Raw genomic sequence first — 25,894 nt, forward strand, 5'->3', positions numbered from 1 at the left:
GTAGAGAGTTATTGGCCTTCCATAAAAATTTCAAGTTGGCCTGAGCGATCTGCCTCTGGGGAGGTGATACACAAGCTGAGTCAGCTGAGCAGCTGTATGCTGTCTCATCACATAATGACGGAGAAGGAGCAGGGTTAACTATAGCTCAGTTACAGCTGTTGAACTGGTCTCTACCTACAGTCCCTACCTTAAAGGGAAAGAAAAATCCAGCTAATATAGTACCTTGAATGCTTTCAGATGGAAGGTGGAATGATATCTCTTCCCCCACTCTTGTAAAAGAGCTATGGGATTTGGCTAGAACAATCAGAGGGTTTCCTGTTATCAGGAATATCAGGGTTAGAAGGGACCTCAGGAGGTCACCTAGTCCAACCCCCTGCTCAAAGCAGGGCCAATTTCTGCCCCAGATCCCTAAATGGCCTTCTTAAGGATTGGACTCACAACCCTGGGCTTAACAGGCCAATGCTCAAACCACTGAGCTATCCCTCCCCTGTTGCCAAGGTTGTAGCTCTAGGCAGTAGGCTTCAGAATTAATTCCCAATGTAGCTCAATGGGCTTCGTCTCTGTCCTCCAGTAAGTGGTAGAGGCTGTAAATCAGTAACCTGTCCTAGCCAGGCCTTAGGTGAGATGACAATAGTCCCTGTTGCTTTTAAAATTGTAACCCACAGCAGTTCTCTTCAGTACCCATAAGCACTACATCATTATTACTTTTGTAAAATGAAAGCTTAAGTTTGTATAAAGTGACAGGATTCCTAACAACACTGAGAGGCCCCCGTACTCAGAACTAAATCCAACACCTGTATGAGTAAACAAACTGATACTATTCCCCTTTGGCAGATGCATTTCATGGCTTACTGTGGAAGTGTATTTGCACTAACAAACTTCAGAGAACAGAATGAAAATTCAAGCTGCTGAAGTAAGAGCTCTTCAAACCTCTGTAGAATGTGAAGGGTTTGTGTGCGCCAGCCTAAGCAGACTTCATTTGAGAGCTGGAGTGATGCTGCCCCCTGCAGGCAGATGTTTCCTGCATCTCTCTGAGCCGAACAAGCCTTTGTTGTTTACTAGAACCTTGCCTCACTGGGTGACTGCAATGCACAGTGAGTACAGAGCCAACAGCTGTTCCTGCTGCTCTGCCTAGGAACCTGTAGTTTTAACCCTAATTAAAATGGTTTAATGGCCCATCCTTAATATTCTGGCATTAAAATATGACATCAGTCGAAGAGCTCTCAAGTTATCTAATTGCTTCTCTGCTGAAGGAAGATTATCCCGAACTGATTGGCACAGAGTGCCTGTTGTACAATGTCACGTATCCACAGGATTGGTGTTACACCCCCACCTTTGGAAAAGTCTTGAGGAGGAACCAGTGTGCCAGATCCCAAGCGCTCTCACCTCTTCTCGCACGGGGTAGGCCAGATGGCTTCACTGCCTCCTTACACGGGAGCCCTGCTTCACCCTGTAAACTCTCTCAGTTGGACTTGCTGAACAGATGCCTGGTAGATGCTTCAGGGATTAATGCACCTCACCCAGCATTTGCAGTAACGCTCAACGGTATATTAGTCACCTGGAACACAAAGTCCTTAGGTTAGCATAGGGAACTGAAGGTTAAAGTGGTTGTTCATTCTGGTTAGCCCAGAGCCCAGTCATGCTTTGGAGAACCCCTGCAGTCAAGCTCTGTCTCTTAATCTGACCTCCTTAGTCAGGTGACACCCCAGCTTCCACCAGCCAACTCTTAGCCCCTACCTCAACACCTCTCCAGTCCTTTGTTCTGGAGCTGGCATCTTTGTAAAACAGCTTCCCTGCTGAGAGGTAGGGAAAACCATCTCCCTCTGGGCCACTGGTTGCTAGGGTCAATGTCTTGCTCATTGGCTTTCCCATTATTTTCTCAGATTCTCCATTGATAGGAGGTCAGTCTCAGCCAGTCCTATTTTAATGACTTGTTCAGACTCAGACAGCTAGGTCACATTCATACCTCTATCTCTTAGGCTATGTCTACACTACCACTCATGTCCCTCAGGGGTGTGAATATTCCACCCCCCCAAGTGACAAATTATGCCAGCAGACCTTCTCTTGCTGACATAGCTACTGCTGCTTCATGGGGGTGGTTTAATTATGTTGATGGGAAAGCTCTCTCCATCAGCATACAGTGGCTACACGAGAGATCTTACAGCGACACAGCTGCATTGGTACAGCCGTGCTGCTGTAAGCTCTCTAGTGCAAACATAGCCGCAGTCTGCTCTGAAAGCAAACAAACAGTCCTTTCTCCCCCCACTGAGGTTCCCATGAAAAATATAGGAGAAACTGAGGCACACATAGGATTCATAAAAGTATGCCAGAGAATTCTCACTTTGTCTCTCACACCCTCCCACTGAGACAAGAGCTAAGGGAACAAAACAACCACCTTTCTCCAGACAAAGAACAGCCCATCTGTCAAAACTGATGCTCCCCTAAATCTAAATTCATTCCTCTGTCCACTCCCTGACCTCTGTAAGACCGCCCCCCAGCCCAAAGGCACAGCCCTTCTCACTTCATTGCCTAAACAGTGGGAGTAGTCTTACAATTCCATTCCTCTTAAAGCATCATCAATAAAATTAACACAGCTCAAATTGGAGGGCCCACTTCTGCCCTAGTGACACTTGCACAGCCAACATGGAGCTCTGCACATGTGGCTCCCTTTGGCTTCAGTGGAAGTCGAATGCTCAGCACCTGTGAAAAATAGGAACTAAATATCCAAATAAGGACACCCAACAACTGAGGTGCTCAAAAATTATAGTCCACTCTTGCAAACATAGGCATTCATAAACCAATTGAAAACAAGGGGTTACAAAAGGTGTAACTGAATTTATCCTGCAGGGAAAACAAGGGGTTACAAAAGGGTACAGAATTTATCCTGCAGGACGAATGGTTACTTACCCTATAACAACTGTCGTCATTAGAGATGTGTCATCCACTTGGATTAAACTCTAGGTGCACATGTGCCCCATGCATGCGAGATTGGATTGTTTGGGTCAGCAAACAACTGTGACCTTCATGTCCTTGCATGCCACTTGTCCCTCAAGCTTATAAGAGATAGAGTGGGTCCAACTGTCTTTCAGTTCCTTTGCCAGTACAGAATCCCAGAGTTAAGGGACTGCAGTAGCGGCAGAGAAGAATAGCTTCTGGGATCCAAATGGGCAACACATCTTGAAGAACCAGTTGCTGTAAGGTAAGTAACAACTGTTTGTTGTTTTTAGAGTAATTGTACACATAGCTCTCACTCTAGGTGTCTGGCTAGCAATTGTCTCCCTAAGGAGGTGGCTGTTATAAGTTCTATGTAAATAAAGACTGCAGGACTGCCCTATCAAACAAGGCAGCAGATCTAGTAGCTGCAACCAGCACATGGTACTGAATAGAAGTATACTCTATGTGGCAGCCCTGCAAAGTTCTGATACAGGGACATTCTTCAAGTGTGCCAAGGAGGTTATGTGGACCACAGAAGAGTGTGCTCTAACATAAGAGTGTGGAGCTTATTTGTTTAGTTCATAGGAGATCTTAATGCACTCTTATATGTGTTGAGCATCTCTGCGTCAAAATTGCTTTGTTGCTAAATACTCTGAAGAACGTGAATGACTTGTGCAAGGGTTTGTTCTATGGAGGTAGCAGGAGATTGTCCTTAAGGCACTGAGCATGTGAAGTCTTGCTTCTCCAAGAGTCAAATGAGGTTTGGGGAAAAACCCTGGAAGACACACACATTGACTCAAATGAAAGTCTGAGACCACCCTGGGTAAGAACTTAGGATGAGGACTGAGAATCACTTTGTCTTTGTGTAAGAAGGTCTTGCCATTAATGCCTGAATCTCTTACTCTTAATGCAGAAGTAGCAGCTGCCAAAAATGCTGTCTTGATGGAGAGATGGTATGAAGGAGCACAATGCTCAAGACTCAAAAGGGGATCCATTAGGACCTGAAGGTCAAACTGCAGCGCCCCTGGAAGGGAAAAATCCCTCACTGGAGGAAATCCATGGATTAGATCTTTCAAGATTGTAGACATTGTTGGATGTGAGAACATAGTGTGACCTTGAATTGGAGGGTGACAGGCAGATATTGCAGCTCAATGAACCCTAATCAAGTTGATTAAGAATCTTGAATGTTTCAAGGACAATAGTCCACGGCTACCCCTCTGATAATACTCCTGAATGATGTCTCAGAGTTGAAGGTCACCCTGAACAGCCCCAGGAGAAAATCATTTCCATTTGGGTCTGTACATTAGTCTTGCTTGGAATCAGAATGTCTTGTACCTCAGTGAAGCAGCCCCTATCTACATCACTTAATCAGCTAGTACCTATGTTGCCAGATGTAAAGATAAGGAGTCTGATTATAGGATGAAGCCCCGATTCTGTAAAATAACATATGGGGCATCTGGAAGAGCCGAGCTGATAGAGGTTTCAGTTCTGAATGGCCTGCTGGTGCTATCCATCATAGCAGGGTTTGTCCTGTCTCACTTTTGTGAGGACTCCGGGGATACATCAGTTCTCTGTTCCACTGGATTTGGAATGGCTTTGACAAGGAGCCTGGGCTCCTGCCTCTTCAGGAGCAAAATGGCTTGCACTTCATGTTCAAATTGGTGGAAGGGAGGAAGACCCCATCTGAGGAAGATTTGACTGAGGACAGAGTCTTTGAGGGTCCATTCATGACTAATGAAACATTACCAGCTGAGTTGGACTGCCAGGTTGTTCTGAAGATCTTGTTAGCATAGAACTGTGAGATTGTCCTGGTGTTACATGCATCAATCCTACAGATGAACCGTCTCCTGACAGAGAGGGATGAGCTTGCTATACCTTGTCTGTTGAGGAAGTGCATCGCTCTAGCATTGTCTGTCAGGACTCGAATGGTGATCCCTTTGGAGGAGTGGCAGGAAAGCTCTGCATGCTAAACATGGCTCTGAGTTCTAACCGATTTATCTGCAGATAAGAATCTGTTACGAACCACCAGCCTTGAGTGTGAAGATGGTCTAGATGTGCTCACAAGTCCTGTTTGGAAGCATCCATTACGAGAGTGTGGATGGCAAGGCGAATAGGATACCTCAGCAGACTTTTTGTGAATCCTTCCACCAGAGTAGCAAGGATAAAATATGTGGGGGAACTAAAATCTGCAAATTTCTGTTGTGCCTGCCAGATTGATAAAACCGATTTTAACCATGCTTGAAGAGCTGAAGGCCAAATCTGGCATCAGACCTGATGAAAATGCCCAACATGTCCCAACAAGCTGATACTCTCCTTTGATGAAGTGTCCCGATGACGGCATAGATTTCAAATGAGGGGCATCATGATGCAAAGTCAGTCCCCCTGGAAATAAGTTTTCAGTAAGCTCAAATAGAAAATTGCTTTTATGAATCCTTTTGTTAGAGTGTGAGTGGACGTCGCTTGGTTGATCTTGAGTCCTTGTGAGAAGAGGTGGAGAACCATTCCTACTGCATCCAAATCTGTCAGTTATTGAGGTACAGCTAAATGTGGAAGCTCTATCTTGTGTTGAAAGTACCACTCTAGCTGGTGCTGATATAGAAAGGTTGGCAACCAATGTCAATGGGCATAGTACCACAGAGTGTGTATCAGGTGGTAGGGCTTATCCGTGGTGTGGGTCAGGCTTTGAAGAAAGTACCAAGATGAAATTAGAACTCTTCAGCTTTCTTTTTGATGATAGCGGGAAATGTGATCAGTGCCATGTTTGTGTCTTAGAACAGTGTTCCCTTCTGCCACAATCAGCAAAAGGAGACTGACTGACTCATGGATGTTGGACTTACTGTTCTTTACCTTTAGGTGGGTCTGAGGCCTTTTGGTAGCTGCAGAGATGTGGATACTAGGGGTAGCATCCAGGCTTACTGGAGCACTGGCTAAATGCTGTTTATGAGAAGATGAAAAACCTTTCAACTCAGGATTCTCTGAGTCAGAAGTGGCCTTCAGTGATCACTCAGGTTAGCTTTGTGGGCTTTCTGGGTCCATGTGGAGAAAGATCTACAGCTGGAGCACTCATCAGGAATGTGGCCATCTCCAAGGCAAAAAAGGCATTTAGAATGCCCGTCATTCGGGGGCACTGCCACCACATAGTGAGGGCAGGACACAAAGGCTGGAGACTTTGCCTCAGCCAGGTAGTCAATGAATCAGTACAAGAATCCACAGATTTTCCAAATATTATTCATGTTGCCAACCGGCTAAATAAAATGTTAATTACTAAAGTAACTAACATATTAATACTAATAAAGGAGCGCTACGGGGAAATAGGTGGACACCACTAAGGTCTGTCTAGCTACCATAGACAGCAAGAAGAGTGGGTTGAGCCTACCCTACCCTTTACACCCTCCTGTGGAAGGGGAGTGAGGACATATATAGTGTGTCAACACAGCAGCGGGGAGGGTGTTTCTTGATACAGGCACACAGACGCATGCTAGCTCTGCTCGAGCCGTTGTCCACGGTGGCATGGTAAATGGCTCGGGCTAGCCACCAGAGTACAATCCCACCCGACCCACTGTGTACATACTTCAGAAGCTAGCCCAAGCAGTTGACTGTCCTGAGATGCACCCTTCCAGCTGCTGTGTAGCCATGCCTACAGAGTACAGGTATGGCTCCAGGAGACCCTGCTGGCCAAAAGAATCTAATCTCACATACATGCAGTGCATGTGAACCAAGACGGGGATCCATGTGGACAGATACAAGAAGTATCTTTATTAGAGGTGCTAGTGGAAGAAATCCAGCTAGATTTTCTGAGTCTAGGTTGAGGACATTAGGCTGGAGTTTTGAAAGGATTTTGTTTTACTTGCACACTGAGTAGATTTGCCCTGGAGTCAGACACACAACAAACATGGAACCCTCAGATGCCTTTTTTACCAAAAAAATCACTCTTCAGAACAGACCTGCCCTTTATGCGAAGTCTAAATATGACTGCCTACCCTACCTCTGGTAGGTTCGCAGCAAACAGAGTGTTGGAATCCAGGGAGTCAGCCAAGGCTGTTTCCAGCCCTGCCATTGAGTTGGTTTGTGACCTTGGGCAAGTCACTTTTCCTCTTTATGCCTCCATTTTCCAGTCAGTAAACTACTGACACTGATGTTACCCTCCTGTGCAAAGCACTGAGATCCTGGGATAGAAAGTGTAACGTAAATATTATTAGATATAAGGTTTTTATTCCTTAAGAGGACCCAAGGGAAGGGTCAGTGAATTCTGTGCATAGGTCCTAAACCCAAAGGTGAGAAGCAGCAGGTAGATGGAACACAGAAAAATGTGTGGAGGTCTGTAGCTTTAAATGTCTATTTATTCACTTCCTTTTCTGGAAAATTGAAGGAGAAACACAGAACACCAGAGGTTTGAACAACAGAATTCAAAGCTAGTTCAGGTTGGAGCTGAGTGAATCACATTTGCTGAGTGAATCACATTGTTTGCTTAAGTTTACAAATTACATTAAGATACTAAAACCGTACGTAACATCCACGTTTCCAGTGGGATGCCATAGACCCTAGGAGGGCTGATCTTGTTTTAAGGAGAATTAAAGAACAGCTGCCAGCCTGAACTATTTCTCTTATGTAAAAGGATGCAATAGAAACAAACCTGTTGTGTGGGAAACACTAGCAAGCAGGAAAGAAAACAGCCCAAAATAGAAGTGTTGAGCCCTGTCAGGGTTCCCTCCCCACTCTGAACTCTAGGGTACAGATGTGGGGAAAGACCCCCTAAGCTTATTCTTACCATCTTAGGTTAAAAACTTCCAAGGTACAAACTTTGCCTTGTCCTTGAACCCTATGCTGCCACCACCAGGCGTGTTAAACAAAGAACAGGGAAAGAGCCCACTTGGAGACATCTTCCCTGCAAAATATCCCCCCAAGCCCTACACCCCTTTTCCTGGGGAAGGCTTGATAAAAATCCTGACCAATTTGCATAGGTGAACACAGACCCAAACCGTTGGATCTTGATAACAATGAAAAAGCAATCAGGTTCTTAAAAGAAGAATTTTAATTAAAGAAAAAGCAAAAGAATCACCTCTGTACAATCAGGATGGTAAATACCTTACAGGGTAATCAGATTCAAAACATAGAGAATCCCTCTAGGCAAAACCTTAAGTTACAAAAAGACACAAAAACAGGAATATACATTCCACCCGGCGCAGATTATTTTACCAGCCATTAAACAAAAGGAAATCTAACGCATTTCTAGCTAGCTTACTTACTAACTTAAGGAGTTCTGAAGAGCATTCCTGATCTATTCCCGGCAAAAGCATCACACAGACAGACCGACCCTTTGTTTTCCCCGCCCTGCAGCTTTGAAAGTATCTTGTCTCCTCATTGGTCATTTTGGGTCAGGTGCCAGTGAGGTTATCTTCGCTTCTTAACCCTTTACAGGTGAAAGGGTTTTGCCTCTGGCCAGGAGGGATTTTATAGCTCTGTATACAGAAAGGTGGTTACCCTTCCCTTTACATTTATGACAAGCCCCCACATACTATCCCAGGGTTTGAAAGAATCCACTCCTCTACTTGAGATTGAGGAATGGGATTTGTTGGAGGCACTCTAGTGGCGGAAAGCATACATTTCTGCAGAACATGTATCCTGGTTACCAGGTGAGCTGTGCCATAGAGTTTTTTTGGTTACTGGAGTGCACCATCCTGTGCCTCACTCTGGGTGGAACCACATACTCCAACCATTCAGACTGGGTCCCTGGGCTGCAGCCCCTTGTTTACAGAACCATGTTATTCCAACAGGCCCGACTGGGTTGGGCACCTGTAACAGCAGCTGATTAAAGTGACTCAAAAACAGCATCATCAAAACATAGTAGTATTTAATTGCTCAAGGAAACAGCATTTAGGAAAATGGGTTAACACAGAGTCCTACACACATTTCCTTACTAAGATTAACCTCTCTAGTCATAGCTCAGGTAAACCCAGCTCTGGCTGGGAGAAACAGTCTTCTTGCAAGCCTGACAACAGTCACTGACTCACTTGGCAATCCCCCACTCCTTCCCAAGGCCAGCATCTTTAAAGGTTTATAGTTCCATTTAATCCTAGGCTGTCAGGTTTTGGAAGAGGAAACTATGCCAGCCTGTTGGGAGCCAAGCAGGTGGCTTCTTCCCAATCAATGGCCCAGCCTTTGTTATCTTAACTCCTCTGTAGCTGTTCATTGCCAGGTGTCTTATCTTTGCCATTATTTGGTTTTCTATTTGCTTTCCCCTCCACTATTGACTGAATGCTGGCAGTCAGGTAGGTTAGCAGATAACCTGTGGGCAAAAGGACATTTATAAAAAACAACACGTAACTCCTTCTCTCTCCAAACTTTGCAAACATCCACAAAGAAGAGCATCTAGTTCTCATGGTAGTAAAGAAAAGCTACCGAACACAGTCCTGCTGCAGTGTCAGAACTTTCCGAGTCTTTGGACAACTCCAGTGCTTCAGCTAATGGCATATCCAAGCAGCAACCAATGAAGTTAAGACTCTTGTCCATTTCTTTTAGTCTATTGAGAAAGCAATAGATCGGTGGGTATTAACCTTTTCTTCATTTGCCGACCCCTAAAAAAATTTAAAATAGAGGAGCGGACCCCTTGGTTTTGTCTGTTCATATAGTTGACTTACGTTCAGTCAGTTTTCAGGCTTAAGTTTTTTGCAGACCCTTTAGACCTAGTCCAAAGACCAGAGGTTAAGAACCACTGCAATAGATGGTTAACAAAGAAATTAACATGGAAGGCATCTTCACTATGCTGGGGAAAGCAGAACAGCGGCAGTTGTAGGCAATAGAGGATTCACATTTTTCAGAGCTAATGTATTCTCGTAGCAGGGCTTCACTCATTTTTGAGTGAGCAGAAAGTGGGGGAATTTAATGGATTGTCTGCAGCTGTGAACACCCTGTAACTGATGAATCACAAGAGTATTTATGCATATTACTGCTCCAAGCTTTCAAGGGAGAATAGACTGTCATGGCAAACTACCAAACAATGTTCAAGTAGAGCGTACATCCATATCACAACAGGCTATTACCTAGCCAGGTCTCAATCTAAGTAGGGTGATACTGGTAACACTGAGATGAGAAACTCACAAGGGTAACTTAAAAACATACAGGAACAGATGTCAAAACAGTAGGTGTACATAAAGTATTGAATTGGATGGCACTTTGCTGAAGGTGTTCATTCAGATGTGGTGGAAACACCCATCCTCCCACACAGGCCCATTACTTTTCATCCTTCCAATGCACTTCTTCTGTGAAGCCCACAAACTGTGAGCCTGTAAAAGCAACAACAATCTAAGGTAGAAGCTGCTGGGTCTCCAGAGTGAGTGTTATGCTATGACTACTGTAAATTCTGCAGAAGAACTGATGCTACACAAGTACACTAGTGGCACTTCCTGACCTTCTGTATGCTGCTCACAGGTTCAGTAACAGGCTAAATAATCCCTTTATAATATCTAATCAGTTTAGAAATTATATAGTTCCTTTCATCCAACTCATTTGACAGTTACATGGCAAAGTGGGTCACAGAACAAGAACTGGAGCCTGCACAGCATCAAACTCCTTGGCATGTGGTAACCTAATAACTAACACCAAAAAGCAGCTAGCTCTGGGGCTTCAGTTAAAGACCTTATTTTGACAGAAAGCAAGTAGGCACCAGCTCCAGCCTCTCCAACAGCTGAGCTGAAGTCACCATATGCTACCCCCTACAGCTCAGAGAGCTGCAGGTTATATTGGTTTATGGATTAGCAAGAATAGCAAACTGGGTAGGGGAGGACTCCATAATTCAAGGTTTGGACAGTAAAAAAAAAACAAATGAGTTTCTGCTTTAGAAAGCACCTTTGGGCCAAGACTGAGGGCAGATGCCTGCATATACACAATGTGGGTGCATAAACATTATTTGCACACAGGCTAGGGAATATGCACATGTAACTGCCTGTCTCTTTACCCAAAAAATGGCTAGACACAGAGGCATGCATAATATTTTACTGCAAAAAGTGATCATATTTCTCTTCCATCTACCTAAAGGTATATTATTACACACTTTCAAGGATGGGCAAAAGAATTAATGCAACAGATGAAGGTATCTGGAACCCCATTTCTGTAATAAGCAAATTTGACCTCCCCTTTTTATTACAGTTTGATGACGACTGGCTTTCTAGGTATATGATCATTTACAATTACACAGATAATGTCACATTAAATACTACATTCATAGTAATCAGTACGTTTTTTGTTAACAGTTTCTAAGACTCAAAGACAGATGCATTCTTCCAAAGAGGACAAACTTTAGAACCATTTTAGTATTTTAAAATGTTGAAAATAGAACACTCTCCCGCACCCATCTCGAAATAAAGCTGAGGAAATTTAGCATTCATGCAGAGATTAGGAGCACTGGTCTGAGCAAAGCATAAAGCAAACAGGCTGTGTCCACTTTGAAGTTTGGTGTCAAGGCTCCGCATAATGAACCAATCTCCATGATCTCTCTGAGCTGGGTCTCTGCAGTTGAAGTACTTATCACTAAGCCTAAGACAGGCTCACTTTAACCTTTAACCTATAGGCAGAATATCCTGGGCTAAAACGAATTTCCTAAAGTAGGGCTGACCATAACTTTTTTCATAGCTCAACCCACATCAGAAAAAGGATGCCCAAGGCATGAGAAAAATACACAATTAGTACTGGAAAAGTTTAATGAGTTTATTTTAAAAAAGTTGTTTGAATGAAATAAGCTTGTGCATTAGTTACAAAATATATTAATCTATTGATACATTAGTGAAATCAGCAGAGTGTGCATTGTGTTCAAATGCAGATCAGAGCGTATCTTCAATAACACTGACTAGAGTACTTGTTGTGTACCAAACCACTAGTGCACATTTGATGAGAAAAAGAATGTCTTCTAGTAAGGCAAACAAAGGCCAACCATTTTGTTTACTACCAGATTTAAATTATTCAATAGGTAGGACCACTTGCTACCTAGCCCAGAGAATGAGTTTTTCCATCTCACAAATGTAATTGCCTGCTGACAATTTTTAAAGAGTTACTCCCCCTGCCCTGCAGGGGGACACTGAGCTAAAAAGGAGTCCCATATGCAATATATTATACTCAGAGAATTCTGAGAGCAGTAACCTTGCAAGTATACCCCTACATAAAGAATACATAGCTGGGATAAGGAAGAGACAAGAGAGAACAAGTGGGTGTGTGTGTGTGGGAGGAAAAATCAAATAAGTATCTTAGATGTCCGTACACTAATGTAAGAAGTATAGGGAATAAGCAGGAAGAACTAGAAAAGCTAGTTATTGAAAACAGCTCTGACATACTTGGCATCATAGACTTGGTGGGATACTACATGACTGGTGTATTGGTACAGAAGGGTACAGATTGCTGAGGAAGGACAGGCAGGTGAAAAAAGGAGGAGATATTGCTTTGTGTATATATTAAATGTACACACTTGGAAATAGGGTACGGATTTGTTGAAAGTCTCCTGGTAAGGATAAAAGGGATAAAAAACAAGAGTGATGTCATGGCAAAGATTTACTACAGACCATCTAACCAGGAAGAAGGGGTTGGTAAAACTTTTTTTTAAACTAACAAAATCATCCAAAACATATGACTTGGTGGTGATGGGGGACTTCACTACCCAAACATCTGTCAGGAACATAACACAACAGGGCACAGATTATCCAACAAGTTCTTGGAATGTATTAAGAGATTTTTTTATTTCAGAAGATAGAGAAAACTACTAGGGGAGAGGATGTTCCAGCTTTGATTTTGACAAATATGGAAGAACTGGCTGAGCATTTGAAAGTGGAAAGCAGTTTGGGTAAAAGTGATCATGAAATGGTAGAGTTCGTAATTCTAAAGAATGTTAGGAGGGAAAACAGCACAATAAAGATAATGGATTTTAAGAAGGCAGACTTTAGCAAACTCAGGGAGTTGGTAGGTAAGATCCCATAGGAAGCAAGTCTAAGGGGGAAAATAGGGGACTGGGCTAGAAGATCTTTTGAGGTCCCTTTCAGTCCTACAATTTCATTATTCTAAGACTGTTTGACACAGGTAACAGAAATTTGATTTAAAAAATAGAAGAGGAAAGTAATCTAGCTTCTAAACATAAGATTTGATTATATATACATAAATACACACACAATATTGCAAAAGCACCAAGAGTCACAGAGAAAGAACTGTACACAAAACCTAAATTCAGCATTTCCCTTAAAAAGTTAACAGTTGGAAACTAGGCTAATCATTGCAACTCCACATTTGTTTTAGATTGCTTTATTCCAGAAATTTTCATAAATCTGTGGCAGTTGTGATCCATAATCCATTCTCCTTTTAAGTATTTTTCAAGATCATTCTTCAACCGTCATAGCATAATGATTTCTAAAAAGAGAAGAAAAACAGACTTCTAGGGGAAAAGGTGAAGCACATACACTATAAAGCTGTATTTTATCACGGAAATTGAACTCTCAAACAATGCCAACCTCAAAGAGAGATTAAATAATATAACATTAACAACTGAGAATGTACGTATCTGGATGGCAACTCAATCCAGCATTTAAATTCTACAAATTTCTTTCCACCAGCTGAAATTACATTCCCACATGTGTGATGTGACAGACAATTCTGGAACTGCACTGGTAGCAAAGATAATTTGAAAAAAAAAATAAGTAGTTGAGTGAGGTCTGCATAGATAAGTACATCAGGTTCGTAAGACAGAATACATTTGGCTGATATTCAACGTATCAGCTCAGAAAGTCTCCCACGTAAGCTTTGTGGTTAAATCAGCTTGGCACTGGCTTAGAATTCCATAGTGAACCCTTTAATAAGTACACAATAGATACAATATCACCAGCAGCTAAAACTGTTAATGTTTCACACTGGCAGAAAAAAAAATATGTAACCTGCACCAACTTCTCTATTTCCTATTAGGCTGTGCTATTTTACATTATCCCAATTTAAATAATAAAATCTTATGTATACTACAGGGCTGCCACCACGCTGAAGTTCATTTCAAGTCAAAAGTAGACTGGGTTGAGATTTTTAAAAAGCAGATAGCTGTGCCTGGGAATTGACGGGCTTTTGTAAAAACAAATCTTAAGGCTTTTGAAAGGGTAATGAAAATGGAACTCCTATAGGTGTTAAGTTGGCACTTCAAAGACCTGTACATACAGGACAGGCAGATGGCTTTTTAAAAGGACACACTGTACAATTTACGTGGAAGAGGGGGATAGAGGCAGTAAGAGGTACCTGAATCAGTTAGAAGTTACCCCTCCTTTCTCCCTCTGTCCCCAGAAAGAGAATCTGATTTTATTTCCTACACAATAAAGAGAGGAGGAATGTGAGAAGCAAGTCCGTCCTTGGAAAAGAACGACCGTCTGAAAAGGAAGCGGAGAATTGGTATATGTGTCAGTGACGATGCAACACCAAAAAATGCTTTACACATGTATATGACATAGGCCAGGGGTTGGCATCCTTTCAGAAGTGGTGTGCCGAGTCTTCATTTAGTCACTCTAATTTAAGGTTTTGCGTGCCAGAAATCCATTTTAACGTTTTTAGAAGGTCTCTTTCTAGGAGTCTATAATATATAAACTATTGTTGTATGTAAACAAGGTTTTTAAAATGCTTAAGAAGCTTCATTTAAAGTTAAATTAAAATGCAGAGCCCCCCGGACCGGTGGCCAGGACCCGGGCAGCATGAGTGCCACTGAAGATCAGCTTGCGTGCCGCCTGTGGCAGGCGTGCCAGAGCTCGCCTGCCCTGACCTCGGCACTGTGAAGCACAATCAAAGCCTAGCGTTAAGAATGCTTCAACTTTGTCTTAATACGGTTCCTGCTAAACGGTTTGGTAACATGATGGGCAAGAACAGACTTTGTCCCTTAAGCAGCAAAACCCATACATGCAGTGACTCAATTCAAACAAGTCTGTGCTCACGTTTGTCAGTATTTTCCATGGAGAAGGTGGTCTAGATGTGCAGAGTACAGCCACTCAGCCTGCAAAAGAACATTCTCTCCCACACTCCATTCACATTACTGAGTTTAGTAGGCTGGGGTACCATGAAAACGGAGGCCTTCCAGGGCCTAGGACATTTCTGATCCCCTGCATGTGGGCAAAAACAAACAAAGAAACCTGTTCTAACGTGGTGCTCCGACAATGAAGTTTGTAACAGACCGGGCCTGTGCGTCTTAACTGTCCTCCCTCCCTGTTGTTGGTCCTTGTTGGGCTGCTTAGAAGGGGACCGACACTTGGGCTGCCCCGTAGCAATATTTACACAACTAGAGGTGAGGCAAACCCCACTTGCCAGCTTCTCAACTCAGAAAAATGCTCCATGCTGACTGGGGAGATATTCATACATTTATGCATGGCCTGGTTCCATATTTTCTGTATCAGATTGTCTATATGCCTACCACTGGTAGCAGGACAAATCAGGCTTTTTTTTTGTGCTTTAAAAAAGTAATCTGTGTTTATATACAAACCTGAAGATACTGTAGAGTTGAAAATAATTCTATACATTAAAATCCATTATTTTTCTATTAGCAGCAGTGAGTTTGGACTAACCCGCTTCTAATGCGCCATACTACAACATTAACATGGGATGTAGACAATCAGTCTAGAAAAGCCAAGAAATAGGCACAGGAATCTCCAGGTTTTTTTTTTTTTTTTCGTTTTAAGTCAATGCAGTATTTGTGAAAGAGGACACTATAGAAACTAGAATGTGCTTGTTTATTATAAGGACACATAGCAATGCAAGTTCACCAACACTGCCCTATTAGCGGGCTACCATCCTGTTCTTTTCTAGGTGGTGAGGGTGGCTAACCTACTATGCCCCAGAGCTCTCTAGTTCAACAAGCCGCCATCACTTTGGGCACTATGTAGACAAATGTCTATTGAGAACTAGTGACAGATGCTCCACGACATTTCACACGGTGCCGTTTGACAGGAATGATTTTAGATCTCTGGTAAGTTTGGCACAAGTCAGGTATGACCAAGAGGTAAAAGTTTCCATGATCCCTGAGCCACCTACTATATATCTTCTTCCTCTCCGTCGAACATCTCACACTAATATGATCTAGCACCACAAAGAGCATCCCTACCAATGCAGAACTTTAACCCATCCAGCACCACCTTAGTTATAGTGGAAGAGTGTCAGCCATGTTTTTACACAATTGCAAACAAGGTGAACAAACACATTTTGTGAGAGGGGGGAAAAAAAGTTAGGCCTAAATAAGGCTTAAAAGCCATAGTTTCTATCAGCATTTCTGCCGTGATCTCAGCACATTCAGCAGAAATATTTGTTTAGCCTTCTCTGGGGCCGTATTGCATGGGTTTTGCAGAATGCTTTCAGAAGTCCAAGATTGATTCAACACCATCATGCGGGTTCCTGTTTGAATGTTCCTGAACATAATTCCCTGGGAGGAAAAAGATAGAGAAACCCCAATAGATATCTAGGGACTGTGGACTAAGTCCTAACCTTACTTCATATTCCAAAAGGAGCATGGTAAATTCAAAGTGCTGGAGTTTCCCTTGCTGCACATTCCCTGGCTAAGCTATAAAGGCACTAAAATAGTCTGTACTTTTGTTTCCTTCCTCTATTCTTGCCATTTGGATTTAAGTCCATTTAGAAACTGTCTATATTCCGAGGTGAATATCTCCTGAATCTGTAGCACGAAAGCACCTTCCATAGTTGAGCTAGTTCACTCCCACTACAGTATGGGCGTTGCATCCCCCTGGGCAGTGGTGTAGTCAAACTGGAACATCATTCTGGTACTATTAAGCAGCAGCTGTGGCAATGAAGTCGATCCACCTCTCTAGATAGCAGGGGAAACCCTCACTCTGAACTGTCTCCCTGCGAGCAGCCTTATGACACCGCCCCATGTGGGGCCAGTCTGCCTACCAACCCTGCTCTGCTCAGCCCCTGCTCCCTGCCATGTTCCTGCTTCTCTCAGTGTTTTTGCTGCCTTGCAGCAGCTGGTCATAATGGGAAGTGCTTTGCACGCTCCAGCCACTGGGTGCTTATCCCACCACTGGCAGCCTCCTGGCAGCTTCATATCAATTTTAGTTAAAGCAGATGCTCAGCAGTGATGGTGGCAGGAGGTGCAGGGCAGCTCAGATGCTCCCAGGGACAAGAGGCTGCTGGGCCTGGCCAGGAGCCCTGAGCAGCAGCAGCAGAGTTTTGGCCCTGGTGCTTCAAGCCTCTGGCTGTGATAGGTGAGAAGGAGAGGGACAGACAAAGGGACAAACCAGCTGAGACTGAAGGGCAGATGGGCAGAGAGCAGGACAAACGGGAGGAAGGTCTATGGGGTAGGAGCACAAGAGGTCAATCAGGAAGACAGAGGAACTTAGGCAGGTGCACAGGCACAGAATGGCTCCCACAGGACAAAGGGGCAGACAGGCATATACAAAGTGGTCAGTGGGGGCAGCTGCTAGTTAGCCCTCAAGGAAGGGCAGGGAGGGGGATGGTCTCAGAGCACCAGCTGAAATTGGAGCCAGAAGCGGGAGGTGCCATTTCCCAGGAGCAAACAGGAGAAACTTCCCAGGGATTCTGGGTCCTGCTGCGTTAACTCCCCAGGGAGATGTGATCTGGAGCAGCCTGAACTAGTTATACCTCTCTCTCATCCTGCCTGTGCCCTGGCACTTAGTCCCCCTATGCTAGACACTGCTAGCCTGAGCCCAGGTAATCCCCTTGCTTTATCCTCTACCACCCCCACATGACCACCACTCCTCTCACGTGCTTCCCCATCCTCATCCCCTGCTCCCTGCCCCTTTTAGGGGCTTTCCAATACTTTCATATTTAGGACACCTGGGGCATTCCGCTTCAATGCTCCACTTTCTCACAGACTTCTAGAAGTGGAATTTGACCCAACCTCCCCCAGGGTAGGAAAAGAGCTGCTTCAATAAATTCTTACTGAAGAATTTCACCTTTGATAACACAGCAATACTTCCCTCAGTTAGCTTTATACATTAACAGAGAACAGTAAGAAATATTTAATACATGACCCACAAACAGAGGAAAAATCTTGTATACCAAAGGCAGCAAATTCTATTCAGTCAAATCAGCTGTATTAGCCTGCAGAATAGCATTGTTCAACCCAGATAACTGCTCTTATGAAGCTTTTCCCCTCTGGAAAATCTCTTCGTTCCTGCCCTTGTCCTTCCAATCTGTTGTGGAAGAACAGCAGTGCGGGGCTCCCTTAGTTAGGGCACACCAGACTATACAGCCCCATCAGTACTGCGAGGTTGAAAGCCCTCTCTCCGTACACTGTTCAAGTCTAAACGTGTTACAACCTCACAGCGCACCAGGAGGGTATCATCTTTTACATAGGTTCTTTGCTTCAAAGCTTGCAGGTGCATGAATGTCACATAACCAAAACCTTTTGGGTTGCGCTGGATTGCCGGTCTCTGGAAGGCTAGAAGCTCAGGTTTGGCTTCCATGACTTCTTCGTGATTCTGCCTTACATGTCCCTCTGATTGATCCAAAATAGAAAGTCGTATGGTGCCCTGAAATGGCCAAGGCAGATGACTGTCATATTCTCCTTGCATAGTATGGACAAAGAGGGATATAAAGTTAGCACAGCGCTGCGAATTTGGTAACTGGATATGTAGGCGCAAACACAGTTTGTAGCCTGGTTTCCCAGTGTAGAAACCAGAGCTGTGGATCACAACAGGTCTCTCTTCTTCTTGGGCTCTCAGATATGTGCTGAAGTTCTCAATCTTCCAGATGTAAATGCCGTTACATTGTTGTGCCTCCATTTCAGTAATTTTTTCCTCTAGATTTTGGATAGTGCGTTTGAGGTCTCCCACGTGAGCACTCTGAGTCTCCATTTTAGCAATAAGCTCTCTGATTTGGTGATCTTGTCTTACCAGTCGACCTTCCAACTGCTGAATGGTTTCCTTGAAGTTCTCAACTTCTGGGTTGCAGTCATATGTGGCAGGTGGGACATGTGAGAAGAGAGACGGCTCAAAGGATAGGCCACTGAGGTAGGATATGGGAGTTGTAGTAACACTAATACTCCGGAGAGTCTGAGCCATCATTCTCATGTGAACCTGAGTGAACTCTTGCATATGACGTGCCAACTCATTCCTCTGCATCTAGAATTTAAAAAGACATGGCATCATAAACTCTTGAGCAGCAAAAACATTTCCTGCAACTAAGCCACAAAATATTGGGCTTCAAAGATAAACTACAGTACATAATAGAAATGGCTTTAGCTAACACAGATCAACTGGAACAAGAACGAAGACAAAAGTCAAGTGACATGTGACAACGTCAAGTCAAGTCCAACTGAGGGGACTTTGTTTTGGACCAGCTGTAAGATCAGACAACTCAGAAAAATAACCATTTCTGGTGCCTGTAGAGACAAATAGCGTTTAAATCAAAATGATTTGTTAAAATCATGATATAAAAGGTAACAATTCCTCCACTGCTTTGCATCTATTTAATACTGCTACTATCCTGTTTGCAATCAGCAATGTATAGAATCATAGAATATCAGGGTTGGAAGGGACCTCAGAAGGTCATCTAGTCCAACCCCCTGCTCGAAGCAGGACCAATTCCCAGTTAAATCATCCCAGCCACGGCTATGTCAAGCCTGACCTTAAAAACCTCTAAGGAAGGAGATTCTACCAATGTATACCCTACATTGCACAGCAGTAGCGGCACCAGAGCCCCGAATATGACAGTGTATTCAGGAAAGGCAAGGAGAGCAATCGGTTAAAGATGAGAGAAACTTATCATTAAAAGGAAGTACTGTAATTAGAAAACTTGGAACTTCCCCCACAATTAGCACTGTTTCACCAAACATCATGAGTTTGAGGATCATGTGGATTTGAAGTATTTGCCACTTGTTTTCCCTAAACTACAAGAGTTACACACCTGGCATTTAAAAAACTTTCATAAGGCAATGTTACAGAAGACATTGGTATTTAAGCTTAAAATCAACACAGATAAGAACAGCAAAATAAAACCACCCCAGAAAACTATTAGATTTAGGGTGGACTTTGCTAAAGCACCCGGGCACTTGTCTAATCAAACTCACGTTACCTTCAACAGAAGCTGAGTCAGGTCAATGCTGGCAGCTTTTGAAAGTCAAACTGTAAAAATCAAGCCCGGGAAATTTGTGACATAGATTAGATGAGAGGTATTGAGGAGAGTTCTTTGTATTGATGTGCATAAAAGAAAGATTTACCTTTTCAGGACATCCAAAGGCACTGTATGTACATGGTACTGGGGCGGTAGGGCAGTCATTATCATAATGATTAGGCATCTAAAACCAAAATGAGAGTTAAGATTAATTTTTCTTTAAGATGAATAGTTTACATTCTCCTCTTCAGATCAAGTCGTCTTTTTCAGAAAAGAAATGATGCCATTCGATCACAGAACATGATGAAAGAATTAGTGACTGTGTGTGTTAAGCGCACAGCAATGTTCCAACTCTCAGGATCCAGCCAAAACACATGGGTATACTGAAATACGACAGATTTCAACATTTTAATAGAATAATGAGCAACCACACACCACTAATTTGCACCTGAATAGGCACTAAGTGTTAAAGGCCATTTAGTAAATTATTGCAAGGTAATGCAGCAACATCACTGCAAGTCACCCCAGTGTAATATTCTTTGATAACTATTATTCGCCGTAAATTTGAGACTCCAGGAAAGGGATTAGCTATGTTGACCTAGAGCAGGGATCAGCAACCTTTGGCATGCAGCCCATCAGGGAAATCCGCTGATGGGCCAGGACTGTTTGTTTACCAGCGGCGTCTGCAGGTTTGGCCGATTGCAGCTCCCACTGGCTGTGGTTCGCCGTTCCAGGCCAATGGGGGTTGTGGGAAGTGGCATGGGCCAAGAAGGCCCCAGGCAACTGCTCTGCTTTTTACCCCTTAACGACAGCCATGGCTTTTATATGGAGAAAAGCATTTATTGTGGCACCGGTGGACATGGAGTTTTTATAGAATGCTGGGGGGATCTCAGAAGGGAAAAGGTTGAGAACCCCAGATTTAGAGGAAGTTTGACATGTGAGCACTCAGACACTTACATGGGTTACCATAAAATCTTAAAATGTTTGCAGCTAGATAGGTTAAATATTATTTAGGATGCACTCCAACCTGACAGGCAGCCATATGGCAAAAAGGTAGACTCTTACCTGTTCTCTGATGAGCACTGTATTGCAATATTCACAAAACACATTTGCAAGTGGACAGTTCTGGTCATGAAGCTTCATTTTTTGAAAAGGTGAGAAAGAAAATGAGAACTATTAGTAACAATTAAATGATTATTAAAAGAGAAGGGAGTACTGATTAGCCTGTGTTCTAGATGTCTATGGAAAATTCTTGATCATTTATTTTTTAAGTCTCAAGCTTTGTATCTTGTTGGATTTAAACGGGAAAGTACCCCCGTTCTGATTCCTGAGTCTTTTCACTTTCTGAATTTTATTCTTGGCTCATGAGAAATTCAGTGATAAGTCCTATTTCTGATACGACAAAATTCTGATTCTGAAGTTGCCCAAGACATTTGTGAAGTTTGGGTTTAATTAATTGTATTAAGGATGTAAACATTTTAAAGAATTTTCTTGTGCAATTAATATATTCATTAATATTAAGAAGTCTTAACATTTGACAAAAAGGATCAAAAGGGTCACAAACACGATGTGCATTAATGTGGGAATTTTTAATGGCACATTTTGAAGTGCTTTTCAGATAAGCCTAATATACGACAGATTATGTCTATCTATAGAGATAAGGAAATGAAAGCTCAAAACACAGAAGCCAGATACTCAAGGTCACCCAGGAGTCAGAATCAGAGCGAAGAACAGAATCCAGAAGTTTTGCTCCAACTCTCTTGTTCGAAGGAGAGATTTAGGCATTGGAGCACAGCTCTCCCTCTCTGCACCCATCCATGTTTCCAGCAGGTAACAGGTTTGTGAGCAGAGCAAGAAAGCCCGCCATACAGCAGTACTTTTGTCCTATCCTGTTATTCTGGCCCCTCCCCCTTTTCTTTTTAAGGTCATTGTGGGATGCTAATGCTGCCATCTCTCTTTGTAAGGTCAAAATTAAAGGTCCCTCTTATGCCAACTCTTTCACCTCCCTATGCACCATAGGGTCTCCAAAAAAGGTTTAACCAAGCATGACCCCATCTTGACCCAAAAAAAAAGGGGGAGCTAGTCTTCACCTGCCCAAGAGAGGACAATCTGGAGGTCACAGCCTCCTAATGTCCAACACAGCAGCACAGAAGCTGTTTCTGGATCAATTTACTATCCTGATGAACACCCTCCATTGATATTGCATTAACAATTGAGGACAAATGTTACAGTATTTTTCATCCACTCTAATATTTTTCAGCACGTGCCTCTTTATCTTCATAAGCCATAGATGTGGCACAGTTTGGACAGCAGACCTGCCGCCGTGGGCATTCCAGTGTCATGTGGTTTTGCAGCTGGTTCTTCTGGAAGGAGCCCTGGCATTGTGGGCATTCCACAGAGCAGAAGTCACAAATCAACTGATGCTCCTGCATAACGGCAACAAGAGGATGTGGTATTAGAAACCCCAAAAAGTGCTCCAGGTCCCAGCTACTCATACATCTCCAAGATGGAGCAAAATGGCTCCAAGAGGAATACAACTGGCAACTTCAATTTTCTTTCACGCCCCAATCCTGCAAAAGGATTTGCCTGCATAAGCCCTTAAACCCAGAACCTCAATGACTTTAATTGCAGTCCATACGGAAGAGCTCCATAGCAGAACCAGGGTTTGAACAGGACTATAAATTCAAAGCTCTTCAGTATTAATGTTTGTGCAGAGTCATCATATGGCTACCTTTTACAACTTAACACACTCACTAATTGGACAACTTCTAGGACTACTTAAAAATTGTTTATATTTTATTCAGATTGCTTTGAGCAAGTATAAACTGGCATTTTGGACACTGGATATAGAAAGCTCTCATTTATAGCATATGGTTGGTCAAAATTACATGTGACAAAGACAGGACAAAGGGAGACTAAAAAGATTAAACTAATACTACTATTAACATTATAGGCACTATCGTTTGCTGTATGCAAGCTGTGACATATGGCTTGGGCTAAGGTAACTAAGATCAGCCACTTATTTCTTTCAATTAGAGAAACAGAACCAGCCTTGATCAAACGAACAGTGGATTTGAAACCACAACCACCAATAAGATGAAGACCATCTACAGAGAGTCATTTTGGAGATTTTTTTTAACATTTCAAAATGGGAAACTATTTTTCATTTTTCAATGATCCTTACCTCTAGATGTCTCAGCTCCATCTTTAGAAGACAGCCCTTGTTGGGACATCTCACCTTCAGTGAGAGGATTTCCCGTTTGGCAAAGTTGTCAGGGAAGAGTTGGTTTTCGAGTAGAATTTCATTGTCTACTGGACATTTGTGACCTGCATCTCTACCATAAAAAGAAGAGGATGAGGTGATATGTACACCCAAGAGGAAAAAATATCTAGCAAATCTCAGACTTCTTTCCCTACCCTTATTTTAAAGTCTTCTCTTACACTAATGAAAATTTCATAATATTCTCATAATAAAGCGTTAAGGCAGTCACTGAAAATAATGGCAGTTACACAGCAACTAGCACAAATTATACCATAAAATATCCTGATAACTAATATTACTAGAATACTACATGTATGTAGGTTTCAAAATAATTCCATTTCTAGCAGCATTCCTTTGGGTTAGAATAGTGTTAAATTTGCTCAAATCCAGCTGGATGATTGCATTGGTAAGCATTCTGGGAATAAATCTGCAAGGAGGATACAGAAAGGCTAATAATTTAGGTTCCCATTTCTGTAGCCACTTTATTAACAATTCCTATTGAAGTTAATGGGTGTTTGTTCCACACACAAGAGAGATTTGGAATCAGACATTTAAAGAGTTCTGCAACTTTTGTCCCTTCTCCTCTCGCTGTTTTTTTTGTTTAATGTGAAAACATACCATTGTTACAAGTAACAGCCACGATTACCATAATTAGAAATTGAGAAGCAAGTATTTCTATTTTTTCCAGTTTACTTTATATTTGACACTTTTGGTTAGTCAGTTTCCCTGTTACCTCTGTATAATCAGTTAGACTCCTTTATTTTGGGTCTTTCACACAGCAACAGGAATAAGAAAAGCCACCAGTAAGAAGTCTTGAAAAAAGTAATGCTCAAGACATAAAAACGAGGAGGGATTTGGGGCAGGTGTATCTGAAGCAATTTTAAGAAAAGAAATTTAAATTGACTAGATTTCAAGTGATGCCCCTTAAAAGTTTAATGTATCATTTTCCTTGTTTTACACTCATATATGCACAGGACATTTAAAAAAAAAAAAGCCACTATCTAATGCCATTCAAATAGCTATCTACCCATACTGTCCCCCATTCCCCAATTTTTGTCTGGAACAGCAGAGATTACCTGATACCTGTTGCCTTCAGGTGCGAACCAACACATTCATATGGGAATGTGCAAGGTTAAGTAATATAGTTAAACAGAAGAATTCTGAATTGTGGTGCTAATGGCCAATACTGTGAGTGTGAAAAAACGTGGATTAACAATACTCTGAGTGGGTTGTGAGTCAAAGGGCCTTTGCGGTTCAAAGATCATTGGATTTGGGGGGGGGGGGGGGAAGAGGTAGATAAATAGTGGTGTTCATTTGACAAGGAAATCTTTGGCCAGTACCTACTTTGTTAGCATTACTTCTACAGAAAAGGGAGGTAAGTTTAGACTTTATAAAGAGTCCATGACCTTCCTTTTTATGGTTTTGCTTTCAGGAGATGGTTTGCCACAAGAATCTCACTCCTAAACAGAAAAAACAAAGCAGTGGTCTGCAGTTTCAGCTCTCATAGTTCCCCAGTCCAAACATTGCTCTCAGTGTCACAATACATAAACATTCATGCTACTTACAACCTACAACCGGAAGCTGGTTGTTACAGGTATAATGTGGTATAATGTAGTGTAATGCATTACAAACTTCCTGCTTATAATTAAGTTTATAGTTAGCAGCTGGACCACATTAAATAAAAATCAGCAATTTTTCATGGCTAGGGGAATGGGAATTGCCTCAGCTCTAAAATGGGGATAACACCCACCCACCCCTTTACAAGTGATGGGATAAGGATTAGCTAATTAATTGGCATTTATATATTACTTTATAGTCATTGTTTACAACAAATATTTTAATGTATTCGTGAATGTGATGCAGTTAAGTGTTTGTGAATGTGACATCAAGACTGGTTAGAGCCAGGCTTAGTGTGGAAAGACGCTATACACACTTCCCACACACACTTCAATATATGCACCCCAGTACCAATTTGCACTGCTTGTTATTCCAGATTGGGGGCTTTCCTGAAGAGACACTGACTTTCTGAGTTCCCCGGGGGGTGCTCAACCCCTGGCTCTGCCCCCACTCCACCTCTTCCCCCAAGCCTCCACCCTGCCTCTTCCCGCCCCCTCCCCGGCCTCTGCCTGCTCCCGCTGCTCCTCCTACACCCAATGCCTCCTGCACACTGTTCAACAGATGATCACTGGTGGGTGGGAGGCGCTGGGGCCCACCAGTAGGCAGGAGGTGCTGGGGGGTGGGGAGCGGGAGGAGCTGGGGCCCACCAATGGGCGGGAGGTGTTGTGGGGCGGGGAGGAGCTGATCAGTGGGGCTGCCAGTGGGTGCCGAGTACCCATTATTGTTTTTTTTCCATGGGTGCTCTAGCCCCAGAGTACCCACAGATTCAGCGCCTATGCTTTCCTGAACAATGACTGAGAATCGTGGTAAGTTGTGCCACAATGAGTGGTTCTTGTGATATGGACAAGAATCTACTAGCAAGTACATTGAGAATATTATATTCACTAGCGATCTAAATCCAAAGCCACAGCACCATCTAGCCTCTAAAAATTGCTCAACAAACCTTTGCATGTCTTAGCAGCTTAACTGAGAAGTGTAATGGTGACTCTGTACATAATTGCT

At 42.8% G+C, this 25,894-nt stretch overlaps 1 protein-coding gene across 4 annotated transcripts in view; it reads right to left on the reverse strand.

Moving 5' to 3' along the window:
• Positions 1 to 8,040: 8,040 nt before the first annotated feature.
• Positions 8,041 to 25,894, reverse strand: part of TRAF6 (TNF receptor associated factor 6) — a 38,405-nt gene continuing 20,551 nt past the window's right edge. For all 4 annotated transcript variants that reach the window (XM_077818547.1, XM_077818548.1, XM_077818546.1 and 1 more), the window contains exons 3-7: positions 23,198 to 23,348; positions 22,281 to 22,439; positions 21,079 to 21,150; positions 20,120 to 20,197; positions 8,041 to 19,022 (exon numbers count right to left, since the gene is read on the reverse strand). In XM_077818547.1, the coding sequence (XP_077674673.1) occupies positions 18,144 to 19,022; positions 20,120 to 20,197; positions 21,079 to 21,150; positions 22,281 to 22,439; positions 23,198 to 23,348 (1,339 nt within the window). In that variant the 3' untranslated portion in view covers positions 8,041 to 18,143. The remainder of the gene's footprint in view (positions 19,023 to 20,119; positions 20,198 to 21,078; positions 21,151 to 22,280; positions 22,440 to 23,197; positions 23,349 to 25,894) is intronic.

The sequence above is a fragment of the Eretmochelys imbricata genome, chromosome 6 (genome assembly GCF_965152235.1).
Source record: "Eretmochelys imbricata isolate rEreImb1 chromosome 6, rEreImb1.hap1, whole genome shotgun sequence".
Classification (NCBI taxonomy): domain Eukaryota; kingdom Metazoa; phylum Chordata; order Testudines; family Cheloniidae; genus Eretmochelys; species Eretmochelys imbricata.